Source organism: Elgaria multicarinata, chromosome 10 (genome assembly GCF_023053635.1).
Source record: "Elgaria multicarinata webbii isolate HBS135686 ecotype San Diego chromosome 10, rElgMul1.1.pri, whole genome shotgun sequence".
Classification (NCBI taxonomy): domain Eukaryota; kingdom Metazoa; phylum Chordata; class Lepidosauria; order Squamata; family Anguidae; genus Elgaria; species Elgaria multicarinata.
In genome coordinates this window covers 32,180,648-32,207,097 of record NC_086180.1, presented here as the reverse complement: position 1 = coordinate 32,207,097, position 26,450 = coordinate 32,180,648, and the positions used below count along the sequence as shown (strand labels likewise).

The following is a 26,450-nucleotide window of genomic DNA, read 5'->3' as shown; positions in this document are numbered from 1 at the left end:
CAGAATTCCTCTCAAGTTTGAAATTCGATGTATGATGCAACAGGGGAATCACCCAGAAAACTTCAGCTATTGGGCATTATAGAAATGAAAGAAGTAAATAAATAATAAAAGGAAAGGAAATAAATTAATGCAGCATGTGAACCTTTCTCTGACCCTAATTTACAATGGCAAAATTGAAATTTATACTAACTTATTGGGAAAAGCAAAGGTACTGAATCTGAAAAGAAGCTATAATCCACATCTCTAGACTTTCTACCTTCATATCATCTCTTAGGCCACAGCTAGACCTAAGGTTTATCCTGGGATCATCCAGGATTCGCCCCTGCCTGAGTACTGGATTCCCTGTGTGTCACCTAGATGAACAGGTTTGACCCCTGGACAATCCAGGGATAAACCTTAGGTCTAGCTATGGCCTATGTGGTATTGCAGAATAGGGAAGGATTTGGAAATGATTCTCTTAATCTGAGCCAAATAAATAAGCTCAGGCCATTCCAAGATGCCAGTTCTTTACCCCTTTCCTCAAAACTTTCTTTCACATACAGCATTGGAGGCAGGGCCAGATCAAGGCCATGATGGGTCTGGGAGCTAGCTTCCTGTAGTTCCTCTGCTACTCTTCCCCCAATACTGAATTCACACATGATATTTGTGCATACACACAATCAACAATGTACAATAGCAATGCAAAAACATTTTCACTACCTATTATAGTGTAAACCATCTTCCATGCTTTCCTGGAAGCAAAAGACTACTATCTCTTCTATGGTAGAAAACTCAAATACAAGCTTTCCATTTTACAGCATACAGAACATAGATACAGAAAAAACAGACACACTTTAAAGCATCCTTTCTTCCTCGCTTTCTCTCTCTCACACATGCAAGAAATAGACATATGGCCGGATCTACACTATTGCTTTAAAGCGCTTTATAACAGTTTTATAGCGCTTTAAAGCAGTAGTGTAGATCCGGCCTATATAGACTGACTCACTAACACATACATATACAGCCAGTGCTGGCCCAGGATATTTTGTTGCCTGAGCAGGACCAGCAAATTTCTCACTGGATGATCTGTGCAAGCCACTATCTCTCAGCCTAACCTATCTCACAGGATTGTTGTGAGGGTAAAAATGGGGAGATTTTACTTCCTGGGTGAAAGGCAAAACGTAAATATAATAAAATTAAGTAAATAATCCTATAACCGAAGAACATAATTGTCTTACACTATGGTCATGATAAGCCTCTGTTGCATGTAAAATGGCCATCTGTACATTGCATTACTGTATGCACTCATTTACATGCATGTGCAGTAGAGACAAAGTGCATCAACTACCCCACTTGGATATTTATCTTATAGAGACCCTTAGGAGGGTACCTGAATACTGACACCGACTCCTATAACTCATATTAAACATTCAAAATTTGAAGGAAAAAACCACATATTCTTGCTTCCCATATGCCACCCACATTTTATTTTTGTATTTCCTTCTTAAACTTTAAAATATTTCTCGGCCACTTTCCAGAGCAGAAGTCCTCCCAAAGTAACTTACAACAATAAAACACACAACTATTAAGTTATTAAAAGTTATAAAAACATAAACACAATAAAACAACAAAAATAGCCATAAAAACAATAAAAATCAGAAGCAACAGCAGCTACCATATCATGAGAAAGCCAAAGTAAAATAAAACATTTTCAAGGACTTCTTAAAAGACTGCAATGATGGAGTATGGGAAACCCCTGATGGCAACTTATTCCAAAGGGGGTGGGAGGCTTCCACTGCAGGGAAGCCCCCCACCCCCACCGCCCCCATGCATCTAATGGACTGGACTATAGCCCACCAAAGTTTATGAGAGAATAATTTATGTAGTCTTTAAGGGGCTACAGGACTCGTTGTTGTTGCTGCTGTCTCCATCTGCCATCTGTTGTCTCCATATGCCTCCATCTTCTGCATGTTCTGCATGAACATCAACTCAAATAAACTTTATTAACAGCAAAACAAGAACAACAAAAACAAAGAGTCTTGCGGCACCTTAAAGACTAAAAATACATATATTCTGGCATAACTTTCATAGACTATAGCCCGCTTTATTAGATTCATGGAGGACTACGGGGAGTTTCAGTTTTATATACAGTACATATGGTACATAACAGTGAGGTTAGAAGGAAATAAAATGCAGAAAATTTAATGAAGGGAAGTATTCTTCTTTTCATTAACTACTTCACAGCCACCCCCGACTGTGTTTCGCTAAACAAACAAGTAAACAAACAAAACCAGTACCAAACTAGATAATGAGACTTTCCACATTTAGTGAAAATCCCACAGCCTTACTGTGGCTGTCTCTTCCGCAGTCTTTCCATGTTTTACGATAGGCAAAATTCACACTCTCTACCCCCTTGTTTTTCCTAGTTCCTATCATATGTTTCATTGATACTGCCAGCAGATGATGATGCTTTATCATGTGATTTAAGTTTATTATCGCATTTTCAATGACTTTTAAAATGGCAGGTTATCCGTTGAAAACAACCCGAGAGGCATCGGAGGTAGACAATGTCATGAAAAGGTCCTGTGAACTTCCGCGAGTAAACAATTACAAGTACATGATAAATGCCTCATGTAGATACGCTCAATAACTCTGAACAACACTGCAGTAATGTCATCTTCTACTCTCACACACAGCAATACAGTATAACAGCCATGGACAACTTTACAGTGGTGACATAACCCATGGATTTGCTTCTGCCCAATCACAGCTCTTCTGGATTTCCCAATTATTTCTTATGGGCAGTAATCACTATTTCATGAGGGTAGACTCAAAATGAACCAGCAAATCCCTTTCTGCAGGCAGTTCTTCACTCTATTTGTATTTCTTTGGCCAAATGTTTGATCATAGGTACAACTTCACTCAATGGCTAAACGCACTGAAAAGTAGTAGGAAGGAGGCTAATTTCTAACAATTTCTAACAATTCCTAACGATTGTCCATTCCTCACGAAATGATGAATGTGATTGAATATTTTGCCTCATAGCACCAACAACTCTGTGGTGGTTGCACATGACAGGGAAAGATGGATAGTGGTAGGTAGGCCATCTATGAGGTCATAACTGATCTTCTCACTAAGAAAGTTCTGATAAGCGTCCAAAGAAAACTCAAGGTTTCCAGGAACACAGTTCGAAAAATCATTGTTCTAGAGGGGCAGTCAGTTTATTCTTACCTATTCAACTGTGCACTATACTTTTTTTTTAAAGCGTCAAACATTGTATATTTGGAGAAACAGAGAAAAGTCTGACTTCAAGAATGTTGTCATCAATTCATTTGTGTATCTGAAGGTTTCCTGGCTGAACTCTAAATTTCAAAAGGTCAGGTTCTATACGCAAGGAGAAAACTCATGGTTTCATAATCTGAACACCGAGAGAAATATTTCAGCCAGGTATGATGGAATGCTAATGAGCATGATTTGCAAACTATATAATATAGCTACTGCACTCCAGCTGTAGGTAAATTTTCAATATTTTCCACCGTGCAGAATAAATTGGGCACCTCATCGTGTGTGTGTGACCAATTAACCTTCAGTTAATTTGACAATGTAAGGCATAGACCACTTCATACAAGAGGAAATGTCAACATACCTGAGATTGTGCATTAATATTGGCTCCTTCCTTAACTAGAACTTTGACAACTTCAGCTTGTCCAGCCAGAGATGCAATGTGCAGTGCAGTATTACCTTTCTGCTTTGTAAAAGATAAAATACAGTTTACAATAAGTATAATTCATGGTTTTAATTTTTGTGAACTGCCCAGAGAGCTTCAGGTATTGGGCAGTATAGAAATGCAATCAATCAATCAATCACATTCATAAAATAGCATTGATTAAAATATTAGTATTGATTATTCAAAAACTATTCAACAACATTCTCTTCACTTACAATATAATTTATAAAATTAAGCCTATGCAAAGCCTTTTTTAAAAAAGAAAGGAAATATCCTGTTGATATTTAGAAAAAGAGGTGAGCATTTTTCTTTAGGGAGATCCTTAATTTGGGGGGCACTTATTTAAATACTCTACCTCTCATTGTATACATTACTAGAATGTTTTTGTCAGCATGCACTTCATTTATACACAAAATATTCACAGGTATAGAATTGAAGGCAAGCAAAGCAATGAAATTATTCCTCTGAACTGGTTTTGTCTCATGCTGCCTGCTCCTTGCACAAAATGAAAGTGCAGCTGGGTGCCTAGGAACATTGGCCTCTATAGCTTAGTATTGTCTATACTGACTGGCAGCGGTGCGCCAGCATTTCAGACAGGGGTCTTTCCTACCCTACTCTGATGACAACAGGCATTGAACCTAGTTCTATTCCCAATCGATTTTCCTTCTGGAAACCAAAGCCCAAAGGGCAAGAGGTTAAAACATGAGATGGTAAAAGCTAATAATAAGGGCTGGTGGAGATGTAACAGGAGCTGGTCCTTACATGGTTCAGAAGTGAGGAGGAAGCTGCAAGATCTCACGCTCGCTCATGTACCCTCTTCCATTTTGAGCATGAATTCTCACTGGCCTTCCCCTCCCACTGTTAACCATAGTTTGGTGTTATGTCTACACCAATGTTAACCTGGGTTTGCTCCTAACAAAGGATTTGTAGACTATATGGCCTACTGTCCTCCTCCATCTCTGTGAGTCTGCAGCATAGGAGTGCAATGTTTTTTTTCTATGTATGCCCTCCTCCCCTTCTGCCATGTGGCTGGGACTTAATCAGAATTCAGTTACAGTTCCTATGATTCCTGGCTGTCTGTTAAGTACAAACCAGGTTGAAAACAAACTCTAATTAGGTAAACAAACGAGCAGAACAATCCAGGATTTGTTTCTGGCTTGTTTAGGAACTAGAGTTTTAAAAGTACTATGCAAGGACAAGCCAGGAATCATAGAAAATGAAAATGAATCCTGGTAATGTCCTCCTCCCAGCTGTGTGGGAAGAAGAGGGCTCAGGCTTACAGAGGCCCGTTCATGTAGCGTTACATACAAACTGGGACATTATGTGTGAGTTTGGTAAGGCCTGCAGGCTCCACAAAAACTTGCACTTGCACTCTTATGGGATTCAAAGTTAATATTAGTTAGGATGAGTGGGAAGGAAGAAAAGTGCACAGTAACAAGACAAATGGAAAGTGTGTGAGAAATATACTAGGGTACTGAAGCACATGTTTCAGAACCATTGCCTATTATACTCTAATTCATAGTTGATGCAGCTACAAATAGAATTTCGCTCTCTCTATTTCAATGTTCCCAATATAAAATAAATGGCACTGTAAATATATTACCTTAGTAGCAGAGTCCACTGCAGATCCCCTTTCCAGCAATTCCTGAACCAACCCGACATGGCCTTCCTTGGCAGCCAGGTGTAGAGCATTGAGTCCATTCTGTAAGCAAAGAAATTACATTGTTAGCCACCATGCTCCTATTGGCCCTTCAGGAAAGATCCATAATATAGTGGTGTAAATTAACAATCATAGGCAGGAAAAACCCTTCACACAACACGCTAACTTCACATGTGTCACTCCCAAATGTGACCCACAGTGGGTTAGCATTACGTGTGAACCCAGCCTGTGTCTCCTAGCATTTTCAGCCTGTTTTTGAAAACAGAAGCTTGCTGTGCAGTCCAGGGGCTTACCAGGAAGGTAGGGGCAGTGTTCAATTTTCAGTCAGAGAACTGCAGAAGGCTTAGACTTATGAGGAACAATGGCACCTGCAGTTTTCCTTAATTCTGTGGGAGAGCTGCCACTTGTCAAGTGAAAAGGGAAAGGAACTCTTTGAGTGTTCAGAGGCACTTTTGCTATATTCTTGCTGGCTGGTGAAAATAGTATTTGGCTATTAAAAACAGACATAATTTGGGGAACCCTGTATTCCCTCTATTCATATATGGCCACACACTTGTCATGCACCTAGGAAGCTACAGATCCCAGATCTGATGCATACACAACCATGTATCTGTCACCTCCATCAAACAAACGCCCACACATCTCTCTAAATGTTTGCACACACTGTAAGAAATTATTCCCAAATTATACAAACTCTCTTTATATGTCAGTAACAGATGACCTTACATAGCCACGGCACCACAGAACCTTTGACATGTTATATTTTATACACCCACTTTCCAGCGCTTTGGATGGGTGCATGGAGGCTCAGAGGGACACATAAAGATACATCAGAAGTTGCCTAGTAAACAAAGATTTCTATGTCCTTTTCTTCTCCTACCATCAGTGATCTCAAAAAGGACAGCATAGACTTCAGAAAATGTATAAGGGACTGCTCACACAGAGCTCTCATTTAAATCTCCAAATTTGAACCCCTGAATAAGAGTCTGAGCCGGATGGGGTGTCTGCCACTTTTGTCCATTCAAGTGTTGAAGAGTCTCCTCAGCCTTTTCGGTGTTCACGGTTACTTGGCTTGTCCACTTCCTATGCTGGCTGTTTGGTCTTAGTGGACACTGCTGGGCATATTCATTAGGTGTGGGAACCAAGACGCTGTAAGACAGGGGTCCCCAACATGGCACCTGCGGCGATCTCCAACAGTGCCCACAAAGCACTCCACTTCCTGCCACCTTCCAAACACTTTTTTTTAAAAATAAAAACCTTGGGAAATGTTAGGCAGTCTTCTTTCCTCTCCCTTTCTAGCCTCTAGCTTTACTTGTTCTTCCCTTGCTTTTTTGCCCTTCTTCCCATCCTCTATTTCTCTCCCCACCTCGTTAGGTTTCTGTTTCCCTCCTCCCAGCCTCTAGCCTCACTATGTCTCTCTCCTCCACCTTTATAGCTCACTTTTGACAAGCCACACCCCCACGGCAGCCATTATGTGACTAGCCAAATCCTCCATGCAAGCCACTTTATGGTGGTTCCCACAGCAGTTTCTTAAATTTCCAAATGCACCCAAAAAAGGTTGGGGGGGGGCTGCCATAGAATTGGCAAGTACATATTTGGGGGGTTTTTTTCCCTGTGGAAGAAGAGCACCTTTCAAATATTTTCCCCTCAATTAGTATATAGATAAGAATAGACCAAGGTTGGGGGTCGCAGGAACAGGGCAATATAGTACAATATTTTGAAATGAATATCTACTCTAAAGTAGGGCCTGATGCTGAGTCTTAGTGAGCACATCATTAATCAGTATCCAATATATTCAAGGTAGTACAGTATTGGTAATTTAATTATAAGATCATCTTGAGAAGTGAATAGCCTTCTGGACACTTATTTCTTAATCCCCATGGATAATTCATTGCTATGATTTCCAGCTGGAGTTAATAGTTCTCAGTAACAAGACTGAGGCCTTAGCTAGACCTAAGGTTTATCCCAGGTTCATCCCTGTTCATGTAAATGACACAAAGGGGATCCCAGGAGCAGGCAGGGATGACCCCGGGATAAACCTTAGGTCTAGCTAAGGCCTGAGACCAGACCCAAAAGTAGAAAAGGCCAAAATAAACTCATAGTGTAATCCTGCTGATTTTGAAAGAATGTACCTGTGAGTAAGGTGAGCAGATGTCTTCTTATGTCTCAAGTAAATGCTATCATAGTAACGCATTATACTGATTTACTGCTCTTTAGTAATCTTTATATTACTAAACAACTTGGGACCAGGATAACTGAGAGAGGGCCTCCTCCCCTATCAAACTGCCTGGTCACTGAAGTCATCCAAGGGCATGTTCCTGGTAGTTCCACATGGAGCTATGGTTCGATCAGAGTCTACCAGGAGAAGAGCCTTCAGTGTGGTGGCTGCCTTCCTATGGAATTCTCTACCTTTGGAGGTCAGGCAACCTTGTATTCTTTCCAGCGCCTCCTGAAAAGGTTGTTGCTCCAGGAAGCTTCCCCTGAATGACCAGCTGTGATTTATTTGTACGTTGTTGTTTTTTAAATGTACTTTAATGTGGTTTTATTCCACTATGAAATTCTTGAATGGGAAGCGGCATATAAAATACCGTATTCTCCCTTATGAGCCTGCCCGTGCTTTAAGATCTTCTGGAGAAGCCCTTCTTTCAGTCCCACCATCTTCACAGGCGAGCTTGGTGGGAACAAGGGAGAGGGCCTTCTCGATGGCTGCTCCAGTGCTTTGGAACTCTCTTCCTGGGGAAGCTAAACTGGCTCCCTCCTCAATGGGCTTTTGGAAGCAGGCTAAAACTTTTTTGTTCCAGCAGACCTTTGGAGAGTAATTTGGTCCTCCATCTATGTTAATGACTTATAATTTTGTTGTGTATTTTAACAGTTTTTTTTTTTACATTTCTTTTCCTAGGTTTTACAATGTATGTTTTAAACTTTGTAAGACCGCCTTGAGGCCCAGTATTGGGCAAAAGGCGGGATACTAATACTAATAATATTGTAAACAAATAAATATTGCATATTTGTGTTACATACTGGAATCCCATAGTTTTCACTGCCAGAATGGAATCCAACCTACACACTGAAGCTATATCTACACATGGTCTTCATAGCTCTAGTGAATTCTACATGCAACGTTTTCTCACTTGCAGTCTGATCCCTTCCATGTTTTATTTAAAGTAAGCCCCACTGTGGAGCTTACTTCTGAATAAATTTGCATAGTGTTTGCACCTGTGATCAGATAAAAGGTTTCATGCTTAAGTGTATTGTATCAGGGATTGTTGCTGGCAGTGCAAGCCAGCTAGCCTGCACAGCTTAAAGGCACAGCATGCTACATGACGCAGGTTGTGTGCACAATTTAGCAAGGAGGCAGAACCTTGTGCATTGACATTTCCAAAATGCTGTTCACTAACCTAAAAATACCAGTGATTTATGATTTTCACAACTTCATGTGGCATTCCAGTTCACATTAAATGAAGTAATGGCACATCATAAATCTGAGATACAAAAGCCTATTGTAAGATACACAAGACCCACTGCAGAATAGGCATTTGACAAAATGGGGGCAAGAACAGGGGACCTATATTGAAATATCAAAACAGGCAGGCACTGCTGTCAGAAATAACAACACCAGCCAACTGTAGGGCTGGGTCACATGTTACTGTGGAAGCCACAACAATGCTGCTTCTACCCACATCAGTGGGGTAACAGAAGAAGCTTTGGCCCATATAGAGGATCCTACAGCAGTGTGAATTCTCAAGCCCTTCTCATCTGCCCACTTGTGAGAGCAGTTAGCCAGCAACCACATGAGAGGGGACCTTTTTCATAGTGGCCCCACACCTCTGGAATAAGGTCATCGGGGGTCCACCAAGTCCCATCATTGCAAGCTTTTAAGAAGGCCCTGAACACGTACTACTTTACTTCGGCCTTCCCCTTATTATCAGACTGGATTATCTACTGCAAATTTTATTTTACGCTGGTGTTTGTTGTTTTTCAGAATGTTGCTGTTTTTATTGTGTTTTACTGTTTTTATTACCATGCCTGTTTTGATTATGAGTTTTATTGTTGAATAAAACTCATTGTTGAATAAAACCTTCGGAGTTCTTCTGCGCTGCTGGATGGACAAGAAATGTTTTAAATAAAATAAAGAAACAAACAAACAAACTTCTGGCATGGTGGAGAACCACAATGACCTGGTGGGAATCTACACTGGTGTTATTCTAACGTTTTGAATGGGTTACTGTGATGCACAGCGTCACGTGACCCTGGGTCTCCAACGCTGCAAATGAGTTGTAGTTACAGGTTCTATTTCTTAGTTCTAACGTGGCAACAGATTCATGTGCCTCGTCCTACCGGTAATTCTCCTCTCCCTTTCCCAGAGCTGCTGGGTTTGCTCCACCCACTTCCTGTTCTCCTTCCTTCACCCCGTTTGCTATCTTATCTGCTACAGCAGATAAATCACACCAGCGTTACACTGTGCACTCACTGACAATTGCATGCAAAGGACTCAGAAGTTTTCCACTTTAGAATCTGCTTTGATTGTGAAGTAGTCCCATGCATCCAGCGTTAATTGTGCTCCTTTTGCAAAAGATTCGCCCCAGCCGCTGCTGTGGGCGCAGGAGCAGGATTTTAAACAAATGCTTACATCTGCGTAAGCTTTATAGATAAAGACACCAAAATTGGCACAGTAATTCAAATAGCAAATTTGAATCAAATTGGGTCATCAGTTGATTTTTTATGACTTTTTTTTTTAACATTTCTCCTCTCTTTGCAAAGGAGCTGAGGAGTGCTCAAAGGATCGCTGTAGCTCCCTGCAGGAAAATTAACAAGGGTCCAAAGTCCCAAACTCATGACCAGTGGGGCTTAAATGGGGCTGTTGCTAAAACTTTTCAATTTGGTCTTCCATCCAAACTCTGACCAGACCCAGCCCTGCTTAGCTTCAGCAAGGTGGCTGGCTCTTACGCATTCAGGCAATTCCCTGGGACTTGCGTTAAGGTGTTTTGGGAGGGGGTTTGTGTGTGCTTATGACTATTACCCTTCCAGCTAGGAATGAGGCAGGCAGTGGGCGGAGCAAACCCAGCAGCTCTCACAGAAGAGGGAGAACAATGGAAACAATTGAACCATGTGCCCTGAAGTTCCGTTGCAGCAAAACGTAAGTCATGCTAGTGTGTCCCGTGATACAGAGAAACGATACAGAGAACTACGTTAGAAAGGGACACTAGCAACGGTATAAGACTAGTGTAGATCCGGCCCTGGTTTGCTTGTAATACTGAACTATGGTTTAACATTACATTCATACGTCTTCGGCTCACGTGGTCCCTGCTTCCCTAACCTCTAGTGTGGCTTTGAGATCAGATTTTGCTCCCATTTTCAATTAATTGGTTTATCATTACATCCAAAGCCAAAACTTTTCTTAATCTATTCTTAACTATGATTTAGGGAAACAAACCAGGACCATAAACCACAGTTTGAAATGAAATTGTTGATTAAGACTGAATCCAACATACACACACAGTTTATCCAGGTGTGGCCATGCCCAAGGAGGAGGGGAAGGGTAGCTGATGACCCTGAAGCTCATGCACATAAGGTTAAACCATCATTTAGCGTTACGTCTGAATGAGCCCATGGACAGTTCTTCCTGTGTAGTCCTAGACTGCTCATACTAGGCACTGCTGCAACTTCTATCCCAGAGTAATTGGAGTTTTGGACACTGTGTATTATGGAATTTATCCAACAAGAATCACCCTGAGCAATGCCTCAAGCACTGGGAGTTCCCCCATCCCAATGTTTATTTTATTTTTAAAGCAAGAATAAATAATTTCACTTGAATAATAGAACTAAAACATCATTGTGAATGGATATGCCTTTCCTTAAACTATTCCAGAATGTTCAAAAAGTCTGCCAAATTCCCAATAATTACAGAGTTACATTTTCACCCTTGGCAAATATGAACATGATATATCTATTTATGCAAGAGCATTATGTCCCAGACCTTAATAAACCATACCAGTTGTTCTGCAATATACCTAGATCTCCAATGCTTTGCCAAAGTTATTCTTGTTGCTGTAAGTAGATGCCAAGTCAGAGAATGTTATTTTTTATCTGCTTAGTCTTGGAAAAGTCCAAATATTACTACTTACGGTTGGAATAAAAACCTTCTTCCCATAATCCTTTCATTAGTGTCATTATTTTTTCCCGCCAAGGAACAACCACACATCTTGAAAATTGGCATTGTTACCGGTACATCCCCAACTGACTTTTATAACTATATGAAGTCACTTTATAGTTAGCTCATTGATTCACTAGCGTAGTACTTTCAGTACTATTTAGCACATGTGGAACTCATTCAGTAAGGGCAAAAACAGATGAAAGACGTAGCTAGTAGCTACATCTTTTTTCTTCCATTTTTACTCTAGAGTGGGTGCAGAGGACCCAATCTGGATTGGGACCCTAAAGTCGGATTAAGGGGTTTCAACCCACTGCCGCTATGGGCCTGAACTGGATTCTCCCCCTCTGCCCCCAACCCCTGCAATTTTTCTTGCAAAATACTGTTCCATTTGTTTTATGGATCATGATTTTGCACTAGAAATCGCAGGCATGGGGGCCAGACACAGATGTGTGTGTGGGGAGGAGGTTAAATCCTTCCTATCCTATATGCTAGGGTCCTGATCCAGATTAGGAACTCTGTGCCTAGAGTAAAAATGAAGCTGCTAGCTAGCTACTTGTTTAAAGTAATGCCTGTTTCGGCCCTCACAGTCTATAAAGATGTCTATTCTGCTTCCCCTCAGATCATACCATCATGCCAGTAATGATCAGATTTTCAGTAGAAAAGATAGGACTGAATCTGGTTGTTGTTTTTGAACATATCAGGAACATTTAGATAGAAAACAACGTCTCTATACAACCACAATCTCAAGTTTACTGGCATACGGCTTTGTAAGCCATCTTCAGGAAAATATATAGAAACTTCTTAAAACATGACAACTTGTTATTGCACTGTTTCTTACCCTGAAACTCTACAGCTATTTCTTGAGCCCAGACTACTAAGGATGTTATTTAATTTAGCTGTGAACAAGGCTAAGAATTTTATGCATGGTTCCAAAGCTTAAAGTAAATTACATATTAACTACTCACTTGGGATAAATCGTTTAATTAAGTATCACTTCATTCGCTAAGAACCTTTTAAAGGGAACTGAAGCAAACTTGTGTTTATTTTTAATTGTCAACATTCTAGTTCCAATTAAACTGATTTCTTTCGTTTTTCAAGAAGTACTGTAGATTGTAGTGGAAATTATTGCACATTAGTACTGTTGATCAGAACAGGATTCAATGAAATTGGTGGAAATCGTACTCTTCCACTCTTTACTGTCGCACACTGTAACTGAACTGAACTATAAAAAAAACCTGAGTTGCCACTGAATATGAAATGGGCAACTGTTAAGAATCATTAGGGGAATAATTGGGCATAGTGTTGGGCTAGGATTGCCAGTTTTCAATAAAAGAATGGAGAAAAACTTAAATCAATAGATCGAAGAGGATTAATTTACAAGTCTGTTACCAGAGTTTCCAACGTATTTTGGATATCTGCATTACTTTAACCAGTGAACTAGTGCCCAAAAAGCTTCTCCACAGGTCAGACTAACTAGTTTATAAATAAATCGTCTTGTACTTATTGGCGTTGCCTTTTCTCCACTTGTCTGCTATTAAGATATAATCCTCATCTGGCTTTCAACTTTCCAACTAGCCACTGAAGCTGTGCAGATTAATGTACACGGGAATTTGATTTATATTGAGTCAGACCATTGGTCTGTCTAGCTCAGTACTGCAGACACTTACTAGCAGCAGCTCCCCAGAGTGTCAGAAAAGATTCTTTCCTAATCCTAACTGGACATTTCAGGGATTGAACCAGAGACCGTCTGCATACAAAGTATGTGCTCTGCCACTGAGCTATGACCCTCTCCCCCTAAAAATAGGAACGTAAGAAGCTGCCTCATGCGGCGTCAACCATTGATCCATCTAGCCCAGTATTACTGACACTGACTGCTATTAGCTCTCCAGGTTTCCAGGCAGTATTCTTTCCTAGTCCTGCCTTGGGATGCTGGGAGCTCAAACTGGGATCTTCTGGATGACCTCTACCACTGAGGTACTCCTTTACATACATTAGGAAGTGAGAATCTCCATGCTCTGAAAACCTTCAGCTGGATTTCTAAACTACTGTTAAGGGCAAAAGAGCAAGCTAGGTTATTTTTTCTGGATTATCTGGCAATCCTAATCAATGCAAGAGTACTGTTTTCTACCTAGGGGCAGTAAGACACAAGATCAAGACTTGCACAGGAAGACTAAAACTGGGCATACAAGAATTGCTTATTGTTTCTTCAGATACTGAATGATGGCAATGAGAGCATAGCATGGGAACGGTAACACCCTTTGGTATCATATTCATGAGAACTCGATCTGGTCTCCCAACTTGCACTTGAACAAGGCTGAGCATGGGAAACAGACCCTTAAATCAAAACACCATAAACTTTCCCCATGCCAAAACATGTGTCCCCCATGCCCAAGGGCAGCGACAAAATAGTCATGAGACCTCACTGGTGAAACACAGAGTGCATAGTAGAAGAAACAACATGAAACCAACACCAATGCAAAAGAGCAACAAAGAGACCAATAAAAGGGAAACCAAATAAGAAGACAGGAGGTTAGAATACTAATTTAGTGCGTAAAGCACAGGGAAAAACAAAAGCCAAATTAGCTATTTCATCAAACACGAATCCTCACAATCAGGGTAAACAATGCAGTGAATGTTATTTTATTCATAGGAAAGCTGACATAACTAGGCTATAATTCAAAACCAAGGATGGCATCTAACATAGAGACTGAGAGTTAGAATCAAATACAAGAATCCTGGTTGAATTTTGCAGATGGGAAGTGGCCTGAATGTAACACATATTGAAGTAATTCTACTTAATTTCAGTAGAACCTCCTTCCAAGTAGATGCCTTGAACATTTCTTTTAATGGAAAAGTAGGATAAAAATACTTTAAATACATAAATAAAACTAAGTAAAGCAGTTGTATTAAGAATCACAGCAAATAACTCACTAACTCACCTTGATAAAACAAGAAATCTAAGAGATTTCCTTATAACTACAGAGTGTGGAATTCAGTATGAAATGAATTGACACAATACTGTACAGATCACATTAAAGGATCTATTCAGTTTTAATGATCAGTGGAAACAGCAAAAGGTCAGCTAGGCACAATCCAACCTATTTAGAAGAGAGGATGGCTGGAGACCAAATGCTGTTTTATCTGATTAAATAGATCAAGGCAGCCGAAAAACCACAGAGGGAAAGACTCATGTTGATTTTCCCATTATCCACCAGGTCTATTCTGGAAGCCTGGGTATAATAAAAAGAACCCTTTTCAGTGAAAGAACACTAGATTCAATGTTCTGTGAGCCTTTCAACGAAGAGCCCACTCTGCATTCTAGAGAAACAGTGCTGTGAACCTACAGGGGAAGAAGAAAATTCTGAAAGGAAAATAAAAAGAGCAAAGCTGAGTTAATTGTGGACTTCTTTACTTAATCACTTATCTTTGAGATAGCACTTCTCTAATGAATATCGGCCTTGTATTCCTTTACGCAACCAAGAACTCAAACCATGGTCGAAAAAGGTTCCAAGGGATGATAAGTGGAACATGGATAAGCTGTGGTCTGTCCATTAGCGTGGAGTAATTGCATGTATAAACAATAGCACTGACAGTTGTTAGGGTAAGGAGATTTAGGAAGAGTTCACAATTCATTTATAAGCATACACTGCCCTATGAGTGACCTAGGAGAGGAAGTACTTTTATATAGTTGGGAAAAAACAGGGGTTGCCTAGCCCACATTAAAAAACAACAAGAAAAGCAAATGTTGTTGATTCAGATAATAAACACAAATCGAGGCTTATTATATCCTTATCACAGATTTTGTAAACATACAGTGCTGTGTTATTGTATATCTTCTATCACAGAACAAGGAAGTGAGGAATATTCTGGGATTACTTTGCCAGGCCTCTTGCCTCTTGTTTCTTCAGAACAAATGTTAATACAGTCCCCATATGCTTCTGGGAGTAGAAAGGATAAAGCAAGTAGATAATGGAAGTCAAGACTTTTACCATCATTTCAAAAATGTTTTCAATCAAAATGAGGCATGAATGTAAGATCTAGACAATTGTGGGGAGGAATACAGATGAGGAAGACTATGTAATTGGACTAGGACAAAATACAAAACAGTACCATTTTACGAAGACTGTAAAATGTGAAGACATGCTAAAGACCACAAAGAATGGCTTTATCAACACATCTTCTCTGAATTGCTAGAACTGTGTTTGACTTTGGCCTTAGCTAGACCTAAGGTTTATCCCGGAATCGTCCCTGCCTGCTCCCGGGATATCCTGTGCGTCATTTACATGAACAGGGATGACCCCGGGACAATCCCGGGATAAACCTTAGTTCTAGCTAAGGCCAAAGAGAGTATACAGCTTTAATCCTCCAGTTCCAGGCAACATTATATCAATTGTAACTGAAAGAGGGTTTCTCCAGGTATGAAGCTACCCATACACTACGGTTGTCATCTGAGGCCCTTCTCCAGGTATCTCCTCCAAGGAAGGTATGGAGGATGACAACCGCCCAGAGAGCTTCAGCTATTGGGCGGTATAGAAATGCAATAAATAAATAAATGGCAGCAAGGGATAGGGAACCCCTAATTATGGAACCCTCTCCCCAGTGAGGTTTACCCACTGTCCACATTGTCATCTTTTTAGTGCCTAGTTGTTTGAATTTTTATTGTTGATTTTAAAATATGTAAATGGCATTATATTATAATATTGTATAAGGTTTTAATCTTTTGTTAACTTCCCAGAGTGCTTTGGCTATTAGGCGATATTGAAATGTAATAAATAATTTTAAATACATAATATACTAGTGTAGTACTTCAGCACAATTGAAGTTCAGGCTGTGGTATAATTAATTCTGTGGGTGCTGCTGCTTGATCTGGACAATATATCTAGCTTGATCCATGTAAATAAAGTGCCCTTCTGAATATAGCTTTTGTGTGTCAAGTCCAAAGAGTGAAAACACATACACACACACTCACACACACACACATTCTTTGTAGCATATTCACACAACTGCAATTAAAGATATACTAAATGTAGAGTGGAGACTTATACATCAGAGAGCTTCGGCTGTTCAGCAGTATAGAAATTTGATTGATTAATTAATTAATTAATTAATATCAGTTTAAAGGGAGACAAAATAGGACACAGATTGGTATAAATTTTATGTATGTATAGATGCAAATTTATAAATTACTATAATTAAGAGAGAAATATCATCTCACCATAGTGGGGAAGGCTGTAGCCTATTCAGTTTCCCGAACTATCTGTGTAATTGCAAATAACACAAATACAAAAAGACACCATAAACTTCTGTGCCTTCTTGTCCAAATTAATATAAACCCTGAATTCTGGATTCCTCACCACTGAAAATTGGAGAATGGTTAACAACAACCTACCTGTTAAATTAATTTCTATGCCACTAAGCCCCATTAAATTTTGTAGGACATACTTCCAAGAAAACATGCTTAGGGCTGTACTGTATGTATGGAACATGGTTAAATAAACCCCTGTCTTTGCATTCTCAATACACTTATACAGGTTTGCAATGAAGCAAATATGTGGAGCCTTCATATGCACAGATGTTGTCACCGATATACAATGAACTGGCTGGAACTGGGCTAGTTCTGATTAATGCAGAGAATGGCTGGCTACTTGATTCTATCTGCTCTAACACATATTAAGCTTTCCTCTAAAAATATCCCATGAAGTGTTTACTTACTGCCTGATGCTACCCCGAAATAGCAAGGGAAACCTCAGACTTCCGCACTTGGGATTACTGAACACCAGGTGCGTTGTGGGGGAAGATACAGAATGTAAAAAGTTACTGACCACAATGCCTTGCACCATGCTCAAAAGCAAATTAATTAAAATGCCCCTTTGTGCTAGCATTGAAATTTAGATTGAAACATGATCAATTTACATCCATAACAGAAATTTAATTCTGGAAGATTCTCTCATGTGTGTACAAACACCACAGGGGCAGAAAAAGTATTGTGCAATAAAATTGATCTCATCACTTTATATTGACCAGAGGAGTCTTGATATTATCCTTGGAACTTTGGGGTCCTCCCCTTCCCTTTACGGTAAAGATTTCCATTATAGAACAGGCAGGAGAACAGGCAGAATTCAAAGTTGGAGAAGATTCAAGACCACAGTCACTCTACCTAGGAGAAGTCATCCTACCAAAATCTCTCCAAGAACAAACCAGCGCTTCATCCAGAAAGTCAACAAGAACCACAGAGTAACATCCAAGGATCTGCAAGCCATTCTCGCCTTGGCTACTGTGAATGTTCATGACTCAACAATCAGAAAAAGACAAAACAAGAATGGTGTTCATGGGAGGATAACCTCGAGGAAACCCCTGCTGTCTAAAAAGAACATTGCTGCCCATCTGAAGTTCATTAAAGATCACATTGATGATCCTCAAGAGTTCTGGACAGGTGAGTCAAAGGTAGAAAATTTCAATAGGAAACTTTGGTGAAAAACAAACACTGAGTTCAAACAGAAGAACCTCATCCCAACCATCAAGCACGGTGGTGGGAATGTCATGGTTTGGGCCTGCTTGCTGCCAATTCCTGAATGACTTGCCATCATTGACTCAACCATGAATTCTGCAGTGATGCTGATGATTCTAAATTCTAGAGAATGTCAGCCCATCTGAAACTGAACGGAAAATGGGTCATGCAGTAAGACAATTATTCTAAACACCAGCAAATCTAGAAAATAACGGCTGCAGAAAAATAAATTCCATGTTTTAGAATGGCCTAGTCAAAGTCTGGATCTAAAACCCATTGAAATGTTGTGGCAGGACCTGAAGTGAGCTGTTTATGAAAGGAAGCCCTCAAATGTCACTGAGTTGAAGCAGTTCTGTAAGGAGGAATGGGCCAAGATTCCTTGAAACCAATGTGAGAGACTGACCAACCCTTACAAGAACGCGTACTTGAAGTCATTGCTGCTACATGGGGTGCCACCAGGTACTGAATCTAAAAGTTCACATACCTTTTTCACATATGGATACTGAATACTGAATCAGTTGTGGATAAATAAATGTTGAAAAAGCATCATGTTTGTGTGTCATTTGTTTAATCATATTATCTATTGTTCTTTATATAGGATTATGCGGTTAGATAAAGATCTAATAACATTTTAGGTTGGAAATATATGACAATCCTTAGGGGGTTCACAAAGTATTTCTTGCCATTGTAAATGCCAAGGAACAAAGCAGTGGTCCTCAGCACCACCTTCTAGAATTGTCATCAAGGCAGGAATGGACCCACCCCAATATGGTGCTTTGAACTCCCTAACCAGGCAGCCAATCCAGAACGGCACCATAGTTGATTGTGCTGTAAAACTTTGAGAGGTCCAAATGAATCAACAGGGTCACACTCTCCCATCTCTTTCCTGTCATAAGTCATCTAAATGAGCGACCAAGGCAATTTCTATATAAAAAAGAGGCCTAAAGCCTGATTGAAATGGATCCTGAAAATCAGGCCCTTTCTACACCTAAGGGTTATCCCAGGAAAATGGAGGAGTCGTCCCTGCCTGCTCCCGGGATCCCCTATGTGGCATTTGAATGCACAGGAACGATCCCGGGATGATCCCGGGATATAGGGCTGGTGTAGACATGCCCTCAGTCTAACCAAATTGTACCTGGAGTTGCACAGCCATGCACAAACAATTTACCTAGGAAGGGGATGTTAACAATTTGGTGATAGTTGTTTAAATCTTCTGGGTCCAAGGCAGGTTTCTTCAGGGGCCTCCTTTAAAGTGCCTAGGACCACTCCTTCTCTCAAAAAGGCTTCCACCACTTCCTTGACCTAGCCATTCAAAAACCCTGCTTACATCAGAAAAAAAGAAATTTTTCTACACTTCTTTAAAATCTGATAATTTGGTTATAATATCACAGCAAATAAATCTTTCCCTTAGCTCTCTGTATAGCTAACAATGTAGGAGATCAGGTACAAGAACTTCACATCTTCACTGCACAAGTGATATCAGGTGAGGAAGGGAAATGGGCTCAGAGGACGATCATACTAAGCTCAATTCCCTCCTTTCAATAATCAGTAAATTATAGTTGGAAATGAAGGAAATAAAGAAATAAAAAGACTCCTCCTCTTAATTGCACACAAAATCCTTATGGGATTCCCACTTGTCCTGCTATGCTGTAATCTGTAAAACACAAGCCTACATGTGGCCACTTACCTGATTACATGTATTGATGTCTATTCCTCCCTTTAGATATTCCACCACTTTGTCCAAATTGCCAGCCCTGGCAGCTCTGAGAAAGCTTGCATTGCTGTCAGACTGTGAAAAGAAGAGGCAAAAGAATGTTATTGCATTTCTAAGTAAGCAACACAAATATGACCAAAGGAAAAGCTTGTACATTGATTTACATTGATGTACAGCCAATTCCCCATTGATTAATCTAAAAACAACTCAGGAGTACAGATTATTATTTACTAAATATAGAAAGCCAATAATCAAACCTTTCATCAAGAGATGAGGAGAACTCTTCTACATGTCTTCACCTATCCACTATCCCTGAAGCCATCATTATTATTATCTCTCTTTTTTCGCTTGTGATGGTTTTCTTAGATGGTCATGACTGGCTTTGCCAAGTCATGCTGTCTTTTACTGATTCAGGAATTTCCTGACTGTTGAGCATGTTTTAAGTATGAGTCATTTCTCGATGTTGATGTGGATGTATTTTGGTATTATTATTATTATTATTATTATTATTATTATTATTATTATTATTATTCCTATTACTACTATTATTGTATTATTATCATTCTTATGATCATTTCTATACTGGCCAATAGCCACTGCTCTTTGGGTGGCTCACAAAAATTACAAATCACAAATTCAAGTTAATAAAACATAATATAAAATATAATAAAACATACAAAATTTAGAAACAATTTAATCACCTAAAACACTTACAGTAAGATACTGGACCTGATAAAAACAATTGACACAAATGCCCCATCATATGCCATCAAATGCCTGTGAGTAGAGGACAATCTTAACCTGTCGCTGAAAAAATGATAATATTGGTGCCAGGTGGACCTCAGTGGGGAAAGCATTCCATAATTGGGGGCCACCACTGAGACGCCCTCTCCTTCCAAACCTCCCTCAGAGGAGGCACTCAGAAGAAGGTGATGTTGATTATAGCAAGGGAATGATAACATTCTATTTACTGGACATTTAACATTCTTGGCAGGACATACTAGGAAACCAGCTTACTAAGCGGTTAGAAGCACGGTATAGTGGGTTACTACTTGGTCAAAAATTTTGCATTCACCATATTTATGAATAGTCCTGTTCAGATATTTGGCTCAATGTATACCCTAAACACATGGAGTGGGAAGAATGACCCCACTCACTGGCACACTCCCAGTATTACTGTGTACCATTGGGCTTATCATTCCAACATCGTTGCACTGCACTTAGGACCAAAGCACACATTACTGTACAGTAAACCTGGGGACTGAGATCCAAATTGGGACCCTAGCACAGGGGATAGGAGAATTTAACCCACTGAGGTCCCAATCTGGATCGGAAGGTGGGCAAACTAGCAAAATTGATTGCCAGATAGTGTACCATTTGGTAATGAATGGTTGATAAAAAAAAACAAAGAATAAAATATAGCACCCAAAGATACAAAATTATCATCACTACAGTTAATCACACGTTTTAGAAGTTTGTCAAAATTTCTAATTATGGTAATAAAGGATTCATTTGGTACACAAGGGAACCAACACTTTGTGTTTGTATATCTAAAGACAAAGTTCTTACTGGTCATTACAACTGAATATGTTGAATTCTGTCTTTGCCTTCTTTGCTTTCATGTCTCTAACTAAGCCAGAGTGGGCAATTTGTGGTCCTCCAGGAGTTCTGACCCATGATCCATCACCACTGGTTAGGAATGATGTGAGTAGTAGACCAAAACATAGAATCATAGAATAGTAGAGTTGGAAGGGGCCTCTAAGGCCATCAAGTCCAACCCCCTGCTCAATGCAGGAATCCACCTTAAAGCATTCCTGACAGATGGCTGTCCAGCTGCCTCTTGAATGCCTCTAGTGTAGGAGAGCCCACAACCTCCCTAGGTAATTGGTTCTATTGTCACACTGCTCTAACAGTCATGATGTTTTTCCTGATGTCCAGCCGGAATTGGGTTTCCTGTCACTTGAGTCCATTATTCCGTGTCCTGCACTCTGGGATGATCAGGAGGGCCACAAGTTGCTCACCCCTGGTTGATGTCCCTCAGCAGTGGAAGGTGGTGGCATTGCATTCATTTTGGGGATGGGGTTCAGCACCTTGGATGGCTCCTTTAGAGTTTTGACTGGTTCTGACTAAAGCCCAGAATTCAATCACAGCCCCACCGAAATCAGAGCCACTACCATCCAGTGTCCCTCAGGCTTCCCCAGAGCCTTTTCCTGGTCTCAATCAACAGCACACAGTCTCTCTTCAAGGTTTCTGCTAGGCCTAATTCCCACTGATCCTTCCTGTCCTGTAATTCCCGTCCTAATTCAGTCCTGTATCTCGTCTCCCACAGTTCCCTGACATCCAAGCTCCACTGCTTACTGCCTACCCTGACTTCTCTTTTGCAGCCATTTTTCCTCCTTCATTCCTTTGGCCCACTTGGTCCTATGTTTCCTCATGTCTCAGCTTCTTTCCCCTTTCCTATCAAAAGAGCACAATCCCTGCTACAAACTCTGGGAGGGTTTTTCTCCTTCAAATTGACCTTTCTCAAACTGACTTCCTTAACAGAGCTGCACTGTTTGTCGGAACTGTAGGGTACACCCTGCCTCCTAGCAATCAGGATGTTAATCTGCTTTATGATACCACAGCTGCTCAACCAAAGGCTTAATGCTCACAATGCTTCAAAGTGATTACTGAAAGCAAACACACACATACACACATACACACACGCACACACACACCAGCCAGCAACAACAATCCTAAAACTTTTTATGAATATATGGAGAGCGCCAGTATGAGGCAGTGGTGTCAGACTAGGACCAGGGAGACCTGGCTTTATCCCAGCCTGCCATGAAGCCCACTAGATGACTTTGACCCAATCATCTTCTGTCAGCCTAAGCTACCTCAACGGATTGTTTTAAGGATAAAATTAGGGGAATATGTGCCACACCCTCAGCTCCTTACAAAAAGTGCAATGAAATACAAGAGAATGTGCAACTGAACCTCTGTCCATGTATACAGCCTCTGCAGCACAATCCTATCCACATTTACTCAGAAGCAAGTTCCAGTAAGCTCAATGAGACTAACTACTTAGTAATTGGTTTATGTAAGGGCAACCTTAATTTGACCGTTGTGCTATCCTGCCTCCCCCCACCCCCAGAAAACATATTAGGAAAGCCACCAATCCATTCCCTACATTTTTTAAACAGTTGATTGATCAAAAACATTAACACACATACAGTGATATGAAAATATAATTTGAAGTCTCCAGTTAGGTAATTTGCCAGTTAATATATTTTGTTGAAGGAGTGCTACCATGACAGAGCTAAACTGTGGGTAGATTTATTTCAGAGTGAAATATATGAGCATTTTGGCAGCAGCACTTAACATCCTTGGGCAGCTGCCAGGCCCCAACTCACCAAAAGGGTGCACAGGCATTAGGGATAGGAAGTGATCCACCATTTTAATAACTACATCAGAGTCCTCATGGGAAGTGTAAATGGCACCTCACTGCCCAATGCTGATTGTGTCCTGTTTGACTTGATTCAAGACACCCAGAGCTGCTGAAACCAGCAAGGCACATGCAAGAAAGGAGGATCAATGCAAGACCCCTGTCGGGACAAGTCTGTTCACATCCAATCAGGTCAGGTCAAATGGGGTGAAGTTGCACTACATCAGGTCAAATCAAGTGGGGTCAAGTCCCATGGCATCATGCCAAGTCAAGTCAGGTTTGGATCAGGCAGGGTCTTTCAGGACCTTGGCCAGCACCAAGATAGCTGAAACTCAGTCAAGGTGAGCTGTTGACTCAGCAACAGCCAAAGGCTTCTCTGAAGCCTTATAAAGGCCAACAGCTCAAGACCTGCGGTTACCTCCACCCCTTCAGAGAAGCAGTTTGTTTCTTAAAGGACTACTGCTGATTTATAACCACCGGCTTCTATGGAATGGGGATGGTGAAGGTTGTAAAGGGCAAGTGTCATCTGCATCTGAGGAGTCAAGTAGTAGAATATCCTCTGGCCTAGAAGACCCAGGATTTAAACGAATTTCCTCTGCCTTCTGAGCCCTCTTTGGAGCCAGAGGCTGGGGAACATGACAGATAGAATGCTGCTGCTACCCATTTGTCAGGGAGGCTCAGATGCAGGAGTGGGACCATCAAAGGTACTTTGTCAAGATTCTGATCTTGAGTAAGGATGAGACCAAGGGAATGTCTACACCTTAGGGTGTAGAGGGAGGGGGGATGATCCCAGACTTACCTGCTTCTGGGATCGTCCCTGGCTATCTAAATGGAAGTGTGATGTCCTGGAAGGGGAAAGGGACATTGCGCTGTTGCGGCCACCTTTAAAAAAAAAAAAAAAAAAAAAAAGACAGGAGTTGGAGCGCACTTGCACTCCAGCGAAAAAGTAAAAAAAAATATATCCCAGACCCTGCTCCCCACCCAATGTCCCTGGACTCCTCCCAGCCTGGCTCCTTCCCTCTGCTGGGCCCCGCTACTCACGAGGATGAGGGAAGAAACCAGGACGGGAGCCCACACTGACTGCGGTCCTCAGGATTGTCCTGGGATTGCAGGAAAACCCGGGGGAAAAGTGGTCCCAGAAATCCCAGAGAAATGGAGGGATCGTACCTCCCTGCTCCCAGGATTCCCTGTGCATCATGTGGATGCACAGGGACAATCCAGGGATGATCCCAGGAAAAAGGCATGGTGTAGACATGCCCCAAGTAACTCTTACTTGTACCTGTCATAGGTAGGCACATGGAGGATGTTTCATGGTTCTCTTACATTATGGTAATCCTACTGATACCCAAGTAAAGTTTTGTGAATCTGTCCATAAATAGAAGCAGCAGCAATAGATATGGGACATGAACTGCAAACTGCCATGCAGTGCTGACTTTGCACCACACATGTCATTCATGATCTTATATTCCTTATAACCCGAACTATAAAGTTGAGACTGAGATAATTACTAGTGCATGTCATTTAGTTCTGAGGGATATTTGAAGCAGTGTTCCAAACCTATGTAATTATTGTAACTTAACTCACTCTAGATAAGGGTGTGTAAAAGGGATGTAAAACCTCTAGTCAGAGATAACAGTGGAGATGTGGGTTGGACATATGGGTGATGGGGATTTGACCTGTGAAGAGCAGCTGCTTTTCCTGACAAAGGATGAGTAGCTTCACCCAGTGTTCATGGGGAATTGTGCAATTCTGGGGACTTGGATGGTACTGGGAGGAACCTCTGCTCTTCCCAACACTGACCAAGTCCCTTTCTCCATGCTGCGAGGCACCATGGAACTCTGTGCTCCCCCAGCACAGAGAGAAGGAGACAGACAGACAGACAGACAGACAGACAGACAGACAGACAAGACAGACAGACAGACAGACAGACAGACAGACACCAGGTGCTGGGGTGATGACACCAGTGGGTGTGTCCATGCCCATGGACATCATCCAGCCTGCAGTGAACCTGGTGGGGGACAATCCACCCTCCTCCTCAAAACAGATCTGCACCCTTGTTATAGATGCTCCCTTCTCCCTGCTTGAAATAAGAAAATGAAAACTACTCTCAGCATAACTACAGAAAACAAAGATCTATCTTTTTAAAAAAAATCCATTTAAACAACGGTCATTCATCCCCCCACCCCCCGATCATCATAGTTGCTTATCCCATCACAGAAATTCAAAACAACAGCACTGATTTCATCTTCATTTTACTTGGTTATTTTTGCAACAGTATTTTACCCCCAAATACAAAGATATCCTTAAAAAAATGTATTTAAAGTAAACTGCATTATATATGCCATGCTCTTTAGCATCAAGAAAACAGACCACCCAACCTAGCACACTGCAGGGAGGACAGAAAACTAAATACAGATATATGCATTGTCAGAGTCTTTTTCTAGTGTTATCGCCAGCCAATGAAGCACTGTAACCATGATGCAGCAAAAGTGTCTGTCACACACTCGTAAGAGATACAGTCTACAGCCAAGGGAGATTTTGTGCATTGCAGCAGAATCTCCATTACAAGTGCAGATACTGACAGCCCAAATCTATGATGCAAACTAACTTTATTGAGCCTTCAGGTTATGCCACAGAGCCCATCATTTTCATTATTTCAGTACGAAGATGTTGCATTTAAAATAATGTAGTCCCCTAGTTTCACATTTTTAAATGCTTGACATTGGCTGTCTGGAGTCCTTACAAACATTGAACGGGGATAAAAATGGGCAGGGTAATGCTGTGATGAAAGACACGTTTAATCACAACATCAGTGTAGAGCCTCTATATCTACCATTGAATGTGCATAGGGTCTGCATGACTGCGTACCTTGCAAAAGCAGGATCCCTTATCATGTGGGGAGGTCTGTATGCATGTACAGGTTTATATACAGGGGCTCTCTACAGACGTCCTGCTGCCATGATGCCATTCTCCCCACCTATATATTTTATCCCTATTCAAGCATCTGCAAAGGGCTTAGGTTGGGGTATCATACAGTCATGAAGGTTGTCTAGATGTAATACTGAGTATCAGATTATTATATGAGACAAAGGAGACAGAGAGATTACTGACCTATTTTTCTCAAGCGGTTCACTATAAAAAGGACATATGGGACTATATACATCAGACCTTTTTAGTAACTTTTTTTAATGAAATATTTATATCCCTCTTTTTCTACAAGTTTTTGTACATGGTTCCTCCCCTCTTCACTGTATCCTCACAGCAACTCTGTGAGGTAGGTT

At 40.9% G+C, this 26,450-nt stretch overlaps 1 protein-coding gene across 1 annotated transcript in view; it reads right to left on the bottom strand.

Moving 5' to 3' along the window:
- ANK2 (ankyrin 2) overlaps window positions 1-26,450 on the bottom strand; it is a 169,248-nt gene that overhangs the window by 132,307 nt on the left and 10,491 nt on the right. The window contains exons 2-4 of the mRNA XM_063136104.1: window positions 19,716-19,817; window positions 5,310-5,408; window positions 3,626-3,724 (exon numbers count right to left, since the gene is read on the bottom strand). Coding sequence (XP_062992174.1) covers window positions 3,626-3,724; window positions 5,310-5,408; window positions 19,716-19,817 — 300 coding nt within the window. The remainder of the gene's footprint in view (window positions 1-3,625; window positions 3,725-5,309; window positions 5,409-19,715; window positions 19,818-26,450) is intronic.